Genomic DNA, 11,555 nt, shown 5'->3' with positions numbered 1-11,555 from the left:
GGTAGGATATGTTATCATAAAATGTTCGAATGCGTTTAAGTAGAGTTTTTACGCTTCTGTACTGGAAATATTGGAAGCGTACATATAAGTATCATGTGATCCTATGTATCAAAATGGCGGCCCCCAATGTAGGCATGAACTCGCTTCCGGATAACATCATACTAGAAATATTGGCTTATCTTCCTGTCAAATATCGCTGCATCTCCGGCAGGTGAGCAAACATATTTGCCTCCTACCGACAATATATATGAGGATAAGAACGCATTTCCGAACTGAAATAAAATAATGAATGTAAGCAATAATTAGTGTCATTTAGCATGTTTAGATGTACAGGACCTGATGTAGGCCTACATTTCATCTCTATGAAAGTATTGAAACTGAAACAATTGTCTCCATGTTATCAGAATTAATCATTAATAATTTGATCTGCATGATGTTTGGCAAACGAAGTAGTTTTTCAAAGATTGTCTTTGACTGCAATTTCATTTTTCCTGCATCTATCTAACCAGTTTGATGTGTACAGCCAAATTATAGCTAATCGCTTCATCCAATGATTTGATCGTGTTGACCAATTCCTTGTGGTTGGCAGCTTACTTTAGGTAAACCAATGACAAGAAACAGGTGCAAAGCCATTGCAATAATTAGCTCCAGCTGTGGCTCACTCTCCACAGATTTCTCATGCCTATTTGATCCTCGTAGACCAATAGTTAAAGGGGCACTGATCTAACGCAATTCCCCGGGACTGGTTGTTGCCTTTGTTATTGTTTTTTCCCAGTGAATACCCGGATGTATACCAGAAATCTAGACTAGTTCGCGACCTCAGCTGCGCCATTCGTAAGCGCATTAGTCACTTTTATGGGTAGTAATAAGGGCGTGTGGTCACATTGATCAACAAAATGAAATAGTTTTCGAGATAATAAGGAAATGTAGGTATCTTTGTGGGTAGCATCGGTAATGGTGACGAAGTTTTGATAAGTCACTTGCTTGGTAATTTTGCGATTTTCGTTTACACTATTTTGACTTGCAACACAAAGTACATATTTCACCTGAGCATTGCTTTTTTTATAGTGTGTATTTTTTTTTACTGTCAAATGTGTAACAAATTTATTAAACGTCTAAATATTCAGTTATTTTACAAAGTGACTGAAAAACATTTCCATCTGTATTATTATGATAACGAATTCCAAACATTTTGATGTTTAATGTCATCACCAAGAGACTGAAAATGTAACGTTGAAAAGTACATTTCAAAGTTGTTTGGCTTTTAATCCTACATAATAATCTGTTGTGATGTTTGTAGGCCCTTTTGATCGTCTTGATCAATCTGGACAGATTTTTTGGTCAAAATGACTGAAATATTTACACATTTTATAAATTGCCTGAGAGAATCACATTTTACAAATTGACGGTAATATATACACGCTTACATAGGAAAAGACCTGTGAAAACAACGTCTATCGCGCATTGAAGAATTTCCCAACCAAGACGTAGAGTGACAAGAACGAATCGGTTCAAATGAAGGAAAACAAAATGCAGATATCATAATTACAACCTACCAAATTTATGTGTATAAGTTTTAGGCAGCTTCCTTGTTCGAGGAATGTATCCGTTAAAATCCACACAAAGGAACAATATCCCACTCGTCTGCAGCTGTACAAAGAAACTTATTCGATGTCACGTGTCTCAGTAACAATCAAATATTTTAAAAGATATATATCGTTTCAGGATATTATAACCCGTGTTCGTTTCTCAACTGATCGCTTGGATTGTTTCAGGTGTTTTACATAGGTGTCAAGTCTCAATGGTCGGCTGAGAAAGCCCACGTGACAACTATTTTCATAGCATCCACGGTTCCTAAAAATTCCATTGAGTGATAGATAACAATGATCAATCAATCAACGTATTATCAGTTAACCCTTTGAACAAAGTATGTTGTTTTTACATCGGCACTTCGCGCCATGATATGAGTGTATTCCCTTTGTTTTAGTAAACCTAGACATGTAAACACTCACTCTTGACATATCCACTGTGCAAGATAACAGTGATTAATCAATCAACGTATTTTCTGTTAATCCTTTGATGACTAGGAACGATCCGTTGATTTACAAAAAAAGTAAATCAACTGATCATTCATCTCTTGCTGGGCTGCCACGTGCATATTACATAACACACATTTCACCTCACTTCAAACCTGGATTTAGATTGAATAATTACCCCAGACACAATAAATGCCAAATGGGAACCTTTGTCAGGTAATATAAGTGGTGCTACCACTAATTGTACCTGTAATAAATTCATTAACTGAGCATCAAGTGAATGACGACAAATACACAAGTGTAGGGTTATACGAGAAAACGTGGATGACAACAAGGGAGTAGTAATCGTATTATCGACGCAATCCGAAATCCGAAAATGCTTTCACTGCATGGATACTGTTTTTAGTATTAAACTATAACCATCTGGGGTATTTCCAAATGACGACATCCGATGAGCTCCCTTGTTCTTTTTGTCTGTTTGTTTAGGCTGAAGAAATGAATTAACATGCGCCCTTTGTCGAAATCTTTATAGATCACAGTTAACCAATCAGTGTTCAAAAATGCGTAAAACAAATATTGCCTCCAGCCTCCAAGTTTATTTAGCTGTCCTTGCAGACGGTACCCCAGTCTCTGGTCACGCTCAGTTGCGTTGCGTATCATCCGGGTACTCACGGGGGAAAAACAATAACAAAGGCAACAACCAGTCCGTTAGATCAGTGCCCCTTTAAGTTAGGTTTTGGGAAGGTTAGCTCAAATTGCTAGGTTTTCCTTTATCGCCCTTGCAACAGAATCCCATTTAAATAATATCAATACCTCATTAGGATCATTAGTGTAAGCATGGTTATGTACCCCTATCCTATCTATCCTAAAGGAATGTTGGCACAACGTCGCAATTCAGTGTGCGGAGTTGCCTCCCTTAGGTTGTGCCAGAAACATACGATCTGGATTCGAATCCCAGATTTGTACATAGGTTTTTAGGTTTGTGAGCAACATACCTGTGGTTGTGGGTTTCACGAAAGTGGTAAATATCTAAGTAGGATCTGACATCTTCGCTATCCTATTAGCCACTTGCATCATTTCGTGCTGTCCCCTTGCAACAAGCTGACACGCCGTGATATAACTGGAATACTGTTCAAACCGGTGTGAAACCCAACTCACTCACTTTCTCACTTAGGGATAGGTGTGTGCCAAGGTTCGGGTTTGCTTTGTCACTTCTCTAAAATAAACTTAGTCCAATGTAATCTGAGGTGAATCCATTCCTTTTGTTATCAAGTGGTGAGTTTGCAAAAAAAAGTGGACTCCTATGCACACAAAGCAGACAAGCACTACATGAGCCAAGTCTTGCTGCAAGCTGGTTACACGGCTTAAATGTGAGTTCAATGCAGTCCTTCCTATATCTGCTATGACATGTTTGTTTGTTTGTTGTTTAACACTGCACGCAGCAATATTCCAGCTATATAACGGCGGTCGGTAGATAATCAAGTCTGGACCAGACTATCCAGTAATCAATTGGTAATTGATATCATGAACATCAATCAACGCAATGACATGCACCAACCAAGTCAGCAAGCCTGACCACCCGATCCTGTTAGTCGCTTCTTACGACAAGCATAGTCACCTCTTACAGCAAGCATGGGTTGCTGAAAACCTATTTTAAATCGGTCTATAACATGTTGTACATTTTAGTAAAAATGGACAAATTCCAACCATAGAAGCTAGCAAGGATGTTATTACAAAATTGTCAAGTTGCACAATTAGATTACAAAATTATGAGAAAAACACTATACTATGAATTATGTGTCAGTAAAGTGAAAGTGACTTGTGGCAACTCCTGTTGATGACACCTGCTCTAGGAATATGCTCCACAGTAAGCTGGGGTGTGTATCACCATCACAATAGACATATTCACAAGGGACATCCAAACTGTATTATTTTAACATTTGATGCATTGATACAGTAGTCAGGAGTAATTCTTGTTTTCTAGTTCATGGAACTGTAAGATTAATTGCCAGTGTATAAAACCTGTGTTGTATGTCATTAGTGTTTGCTTCCGATAGGACCCCTGCACTGTAACAGCTGTTTGAATGATGTTGAGGTATGATAATTAGATATGAATCATAAACATGATAATATGAATTATCATGTATATCAGAAACGCATCTGATCATGTTAATGTAATCATAAATATTACTCAGCATTTTCCACTGGGTCAATTATCTGGTGAACTCATCGTTCAGGTGGGTGGTGTAGGTGGTGAGAGTTTTATTTATCATCCAAAACTGGCTCCCACAGGAGATATCGCTTGGGTGAGATCAAGCGATATCTACACTGTAGATATCGCTGCAATGAAATTGCATCACAATGATTTGTAGACCATTGTGTTGTCATTGGTTACCATGACGTCACGATCAAATGACATCACTAATGGTTCTGCTACTGAAGCTGTAAGTAGTATTTTTTACACTTAAGACACTTCTTATTACTGTCTATATACTGAAAAAGTTGAAAGAATGATGTTGGATGATAAATAAAATCTCACCCTCGTGTCTTTTGATATCAAATTTATCAACACTCGTTGATAAAAGAGGAAAAAGTCCTCGGCAAGCATCGGTGTTTTCCCTCTTTTATTAACTTATGTTGATATATTTGATATCAAAAGACACTCAGGTGAGAATCTTTATATATTTGAACATTAATTACAGGCTGCTCTTTTATTATACAGGGTCATGAAGAAATGTGACATGTATGGGGTGGGGTTCATGTAAAAATGTTGCGTTAAATGGAGTGGGGTCAATCAAAACAATATGCCACACCGACCCCCACCGCATAATAAATTACCTTTAGTGAATGGGATGTTGTGAAAATAAGGCATCAACTTGGTGAGACTTGACAAATTGACAAAAATCTTGAAAGAAATGAAACTGTATTTTCAGAGTGTGTAGAAGATGGCGCCGTATTGTTCAAGACAACTCCCTGTGGCGCCATGTTGATCTGCTGCCGTATGTTCTCAGCCTCAACAAGCTGTGGAAGGTGATGCGGGCTCACTTCTCCGAATGTCTCCTGACAATGAAGCTGGGGGGCTTCTGTGACCCAAGTAAGTGCCGGTTACCATAATAGCCCCCAAATTCAGCATTCCTGCTTGTTGACACCAACTGACCCAAAGAATTAACCTGACCATAATCTCTATCCTGACTGCTAATGTTTGGGGTTTTTTTTTTGCATGAAAAGTTTGATCTCTCTTTCTGCCTTTCTGTAATTTCTTTCCATTCTAAAATTGCACTTTTTGATGTTACCAGTTCTCACAACAAGCATTGCTATTCATTATCGGGTAATTCTTTTTAATCATTATTATGTGTTTATGTCATTGTTATCGTTTTTTTAAAAATTAGTAGTTTTTGGGAATCGAAATAAGAAATATAATTAAATTTTGCCACCTAATCAGGTTTTTTTTATTTGGACTAGTTTCATATGTTCCGAGGTTTTTTCATGCCTTTGCATGTGTTTGTGATGGATGTCACCAGTGGGGCAGGATATGCTCTCCTCAGGATATGCTCATGGTATCATCACTATTTGATGGTGATTCATAACTACATGCTCATGATACAGTCGGAACCGTACTATGGACCCTGCTTTCAGCAGAGATTCCTTGTGGCTATGGAAAGGGTTGTGTCGCTTTTACTGTAAAAGTGACTGTGACTGTGGGCAATCCTATGACACAACGGCACCAGAACATATATTTCAAATATATATAGTAAAGCTGCAACTTAGATAACATGATATTGGAATAAATTATTCCTGATAAAATAATAGTTTCAGAAACAATTCACCCGATCATTGTACAGACATTCTTTAAAGTTATGTTATTGGGTAATTTTTAACCGAATCACCGGCAGATTAAAAAAAAGGTGTGCACAGCTGGCTGCTACTTCCGGCTTAGTTTACGAGACTATACAAACGGTAGTCTGAATCTGCTTATAACACAATGCCTAGCAGAACAGGAAGTACAATTTAATCGGTAAATTATCATGTCTCGTGATGTTTTATCCCTCATTTTGAATTTGTATTGGCAAAGTTTAATTTCTTGATCTGTTCGTTTCCCTGAATTTGCTTAATGGATAGATGTAATGTTTTTCTGCGGAAGACAAACACGTTTTTATTGCAAATGTAGGGATTGTGTATGTGCTGAAGACATGCTTCATTTAGATTCGATTTATAGACGGGATATATAAATTAGCATTGATTTTGAAGGCTTGTACAGGGGGTCGCCTTATACATGGGGTCGCTTTATAGACGGTGATGTACGGTATATATATATATTTATGACAGTATCACATTGAAGAGTGGTTGAGTGAGTTCAGTTTAATGCCACTTCTGTGGGAGAAACGTCCGAAGTGATGCAGGGCTTAGACATTTACCACTTTGTTGAAACCCACGAGCACGGGTATGGTGCTGACAAACCTAGAAACATAATCGTGGCTAGAAGGATTCGAAACCACAGTCATAGGTTTCTGGCATGCCCAAGGGGTGCAACTCTGCAAAGATAATGGCATCGCCTCACAAGACTTGTCCATCCGTGCTCCCTGTACATGGCAGAACACAATGGAAGATTTTCGAAGTGTTTCTATGACCAAATATGTATGTTGAAATGTTTAAGGTGGAAATATTTTATTGGAGATGAAGAAAGCACAGGTTCATAACCATGATAACTATTGACATCCTTGATCTTTCAGAATCCACCAAATGGAAGAAGCATTCCTTATCTGATGCAATGCTACTGGATCTGCAAGAGAGATGTCCTAAAATGGTGTCCTTGACCTTGGTGAAATGCAACACAGACAATCTAAACTGCAAAAACCTGCCACGCTCCTTGAAACATCTGACAATGAACCAGTGTTCATGGACACCACGCTGGCTAAACACATCAACTGACCTTGACCTTACAGAACTTGACCTCACAAAATGTTCTCGCGTTGACAGGTTTGATCTAATTGACATCGCAGAGAAGTTCCCCAATTTGAAACATCTTGTCCTGAATCATTGCTACCGTGCAACGGATCCAGGTTTTGAGAAGATTGTTACCACGCTCACAGACCTTACCCATCTGGAGCTGTCTGATACAGCTTGCTCAGATCTCACCATCCACCACATGTGCCGCAATCTACCTCATCTGGAGCATCTAAACCTGTCAAAATGTGGGCAGATGAGCCAGTCGAGTCTCGGGACGATAGCCGGGGCTCTGAAGGAGCTGCAGAGTCTGAATCTCTCCTATTGCAGTCAGATCAATCTGGAGGGCCTGACCCAGCTGGCTGCAGCTCCTACTCTTCGTAACCTCATCCTTGAAGGTTGCAACCTTACTGAAGCAGACATAAAATCACTTAGAGAACGTCTAGGAGAAAAAGTAGACCTTGTTATACCCTCTGTCAATTCTAGTTAATGAATGAGTGAGTGAGTGAGTATGGTTTTACACAGCCTTGGCTTATCATCCCCGCATGGTACATCTTCTGGTGTCCCCTTGCCATGGTATGTCTGGAATATTGCTAAAGTGCTCACCCAACTTAAGCAAGCTCTTGTGAATTTAATGTAGTTGAACAAAGTTCCGCTTTTAGTGCAGTTTTGTAGTACCAGGAGCAAACACAAGGTCACATTGATGCAGCAGTGTGTTTATATTAGTCAAAGTGGTTGTCAGACACAGCAGTGGATGGAGAACTGGGACATTGACTCATTGTCATCTAAAATGTCGAAAAGATTATTTTTTTCAAATTTGGGATTCATATGTTCTGTGGTCTTAATAACATTCACTCACTCATTCTAAATTGTCACATAAAGGATACTGTTGTTAACAATCTTTTTCAAGGCAGAGCAGGGTAGTGTGGTTTATCTTGATCACCCCTGGTTTACAATGGCCTTTACTGGTTTACACTGGTTCACACTGGCCTTTGCTGGTTTACACTGACCTACACTGGTTTTCACTGGTTCACTTTGGTTTAAACCTTTCACTCACTCTCAGTCATTCAGTCATGTGAAGCATGCAGGTCTACACTGGTCCATACTGGTCTACACTGGTCTACACTAGTCTACACTAGTCTACACTGGTCTATACTGGTCATATTGATAGATATAATAGCTCCTCCTGGCTCCAATACAGTCCATGTTTGTTATTGAGATTCAGTGGCAATGTAAGGGACGGGGCCTAGGGTATCCATTTATCTGGAATTCTACTTAACCTCAGGATATTGCAACCATTTCCTCATATGATCACATCCCACCAGCCAAAACAAGGAACAAGGAAAACAAAGACTGCACACCTGTGACCCACCCATATGATTAGATGTTCAGGGTAAGCAGTCTGCAGAACCAGACATTTTGTGTTCATGTGAAGAAAGAAAAAAAGATATTTCAAGAAGCTTACCAATTACTGGGAGTGATGCGAGTTGTAGAAATGCCATATATCTTTTCACTGTATGGACCATAGAAGTAGATTGTGTGTTAGAAATTATTAATAATACATGTAGTCTTGCTGAACCCTTTTAAATGAATGAAATAATTTTGTAAATTAAGAAAGAGTGCCTATATTCAATGTATTCTCTGTGATATCTATTGAATTCTATGTTAATGTTATTACTTTTATTATTGTTTCTATTATTATACTCATTATGTAATGAAATATGGCATAGGTGTCAACCTGATTTTTCAGGTATCTATTCGGATTTATGTCCTTGTTTAAAGCCAGTGAAAATGTTGAATGTGATCACAATCAGGGGACTGTTCTACTAAGGGGTCCTAGTGCTATGACTGTCAGAAGTCTGTATTAAAATTATTGCACTTCTGCTGATTTCATGGTGCTATCCCATCAAGATACCATACAACAGTATATCATGGATACCCCAGCATACTGACTCTGGGCCAAACAGTTATTGTTTTATTCACTTAATGCCGAGCACCAGGAAGGGCAACAAGAATTACCATTTTTTTACCTCTTTAGGTATGACGCTACCAGGGCATTGAATCACCAACCTTCCGCTCTCAGAAGTACAAGTGGCTCATTCACCACACATCTACTCATCAACCAATCATCATTGTCGTACACAGTCCTGTTTGTTTGTTTGTTTGTTTGCTTAGAATTTTACTTCTTCTTGTGTAGAAATGGAGAGAATATGACAGTTTGTTTGGTCGTCGTTTATACATATGATAATAAAAGGCAGCTTCTATGTAATGTAGTGACCAAAATATTAAAATGAAATTTACCGACACAATAATTATATATGATAATGTTTTTGTTTTGAAATAAAATTCCTTAAATTATCTCAGTTTTGTTTTTACTTCATGACTTTGATGACTATGTACAGACATTCAACAAAGATGAAATATTTTGGCAACCATGTGAGCCTTCCGATGTCAAGACTGCACTAGGATTGCAGCAGAACATTCGAACAGAAGAATCATGACATTTGACCAATGATAGTTGGTGATAGGTGGAAATGGGGTTTAACAAGATTTGTGCACTTATGCTGTTTTTATAGTGCTATCCCACTGTACCATATGGCAGTTAACATGGACACCACTCCGACACAGAAAACTGAATAGAGCTGACCAGTCATTGTTTTGTTATGTAATGCCGAGCGCCAGGCAGGCTAACAAGAAGTACCATCTTTTAACCTCTTTAGGTATGGTGCTACAATGGCATGGAACCGCCAACCTTCAGCTCTCCAGAAGATCCTCCACTAGAGCAGAAGTTCTTATTCATTAAGCACCTGTACTTGAAAAGGGGCAATGGTGGCCCAGTCGTCTAAAGTGTTGCAATTCGCTGTGCAGAGTTGCGTCCCTTGGGCCAGCCACGACCCTATGATCGTGGGTTAGAATCCCGATTCACCCAAATTATATTCCTCCATTTGACAGCACCATACCCAAGCTGGTGGGTTCCGCCACATTGGTAAAGGTCTGAGACCTACGTCTATTCGGATTTTTACCACGTTAAGCTGACACGGTGTGATATAACTGGGATACTGTTGGAAGCCGCGTTAAACCCACTCACTCACCTCATCCCACCTCACTCACAATCTAACCCAAACACCAACTACTCACTTAATCGACCCGTGAAGATCCGGGGTGGAACAGGTCTTCACTAACCCATGCTTGCCCTAAAAGGCGACTACCGTATTTCCTCTATTAGACGCCGGCCTATAATAGAAGCCGGGTCAATTGTTCAGTGCAAAAAATAGAAGCCGGGCCTCTGATAGACGCCGGGTCGATCAATTGATACAATTAATTATCCCTTTTTGGGACCTAAATTACACAATGAGGACTCCCTTTCTCTTGGGGGTATTAATAGGAGCCGGGCCTCCAATAGACGCCGGGTCGATCAATTGATACAATTAATTATCCCTTTTTGGGACCTAAATTACATAATGAGGACTCCTTTTCTCTGATATGATATTAGTAGAAGTCGGGCCTCTAATTGACGCCGGGTCAAAGGCTTGTCCGAAATAAATAGAAGCCCGGGCGTCTAATAGAGGAAATACGGTAACCAAAAGACGTTAAAAGATGGTACTTGTTACCCTGTCTGGTGCTCGGCATTAAGGGGCTATAACAAGAACTGTTCGGCTCGGAGTCAGTATACTGTGTCTGAGTTGGGTATTCATGTTAAACTGCGGCATGGTATCTCAGTGAGCTAGCACTGTAAAACGGCATCAGTCTGGACTAGTACAAGCAGCCACACAAACACACACACGTACATGCACGCCGCTATATAAGTGCAATAATCTTGGACGCGACGTTAAACCCAATTTCACTTTATCTCACCTCACCTCACCTAAAAGGGACTATGCTTGTCATAAAAGGCGACTAACGGGATCAGGTGGTCAGGCTCGCTGACTTGATTCATGCATGTCATCGTATCCAAATTGCGTGGATCGATGTTTATAATGTCAGTCACTTGATTGTCTGGTCCATACTCGATTATTTAAAGACCGACGTCTTATAGCTGGAATATTGCTGAGTACGGCCTTAAACTCAACTCAACTCACTCACTCACTCTCTGTATTTCAGACTCCCTACATGCAAACTGTTCCCTCAGCCACATCATTTCGTATTCTATGCACTGCCTTTCTTAAAATCCTATTCTAAGTATCTATGTTGGACGGGCGATGACGCATGAGGCTGTTAAGGGCGACACTGACACCACCAGTCGTGAAAGAAGGTCTTCTTAGAAAACCCAATTTCCTGGAAAAGAGTCAAAAGTAAACACGAGACCTTTCCACGTATGCAAGCCGGTTTTCTCTTACGTGAACCGACTGAACCTGAACGCCGGTTGCCACACCGCAACACAACACCCACAATGGCGTTGTATAAATAAATTTCATTGACAAGCCTTCATTCAGTATAGCAATAGCAGTGAGTTTTGTTAATCCCATGGCGACATGTCATGCTGTAGCTTGTTACATACATTTTAAGCCCCATTTTCACATTTAACCATGGAACATTTGTAACATATACACGTACTATTACCACTGACTATAGAGA

The 11,555-nt window shown here is 39.6% G+C and overlaps 1 protein-coding gene across 2 annotated transcripts; it reads left to right on the top strand.

Moving 5' to 3' along the window:
* Positions 1-29: 29 nt before the first annotated feature.
* On the top strand, positions 30-9,338 carry LOC124133253 (F-box/LRR-repeat protein 12-like). Of its 2 annotated transcripts, XR_006860901.2 has the most exons (4): positions 30-211; positions 4,970-5,130; positions 6,767-8,373; positions 9,019-9,338. XR_006860901.2 is itself a non-coding variant. In XM_046497585.2 (3 exons), exons 1-3 carry the CDS (start codon positions 30-32, stop codon positions 7,468-7,470), a joined length of 1,047 nt encoding a protein of 348 aa, XP_046353541.2. In that variant the 3' UTR covers positions 7,471-9,338. The 2 variants fall into 2 exon arrangements, 1 of the variants encoding a protein (XP_046353541.2); XM_046497585.2 differs by having other exon boundaries at positions 6,767-9,338.
* The last annotated feature ends 2,217 nt before the right edge of the window (positions 9,339-11,555 follow it).

This window comes from Haliotis rufescens, unplaced genomic scaffold (assembly GCF_023055435.1).
Source record: "Haliotis rufescens isolate VD_foot unplaced genomic scaffold, xgHalRufe1.0.p SCAF_2, whole genome shotgun sequence".
Lineage (NCBI taxonomy): Eukaryota > Metazoa > Mollusca > Gastropoda > Lepetellida > Haliotidae > Haliotis > Haliotis rufescens.
The sequence above is the reverse complement of the archived record's forward strand: the minus strand, read 5'-3'. Positions and strand labels throughout refer to the sequence as shown.

Bases quoted from the DNA above. Each gene is read 5' to 3' on its own strand.
- LOC124133253 (XM_046497585.2), top strand. From the start codon at position 30: ATGCGTTTAAGTAGAGTTTTTACGCTTCTGTACTGGAAATATTGGAAG. The intron at 212-4,969 runs GTGAGCAAACAT...CTGTATTTTCAG, and splicing joins TATCGCTGCATCTCCGGCAG to AGTGTGTAGAAGATGGCGCC. The intron at 5,131-6,766 runs GTAAGTGCCGGT...TTGATCTTTCAG, and splicing joins GGGGGGCTTCTGTGACCCAA to AATCCACCAAATGGAAGAAG.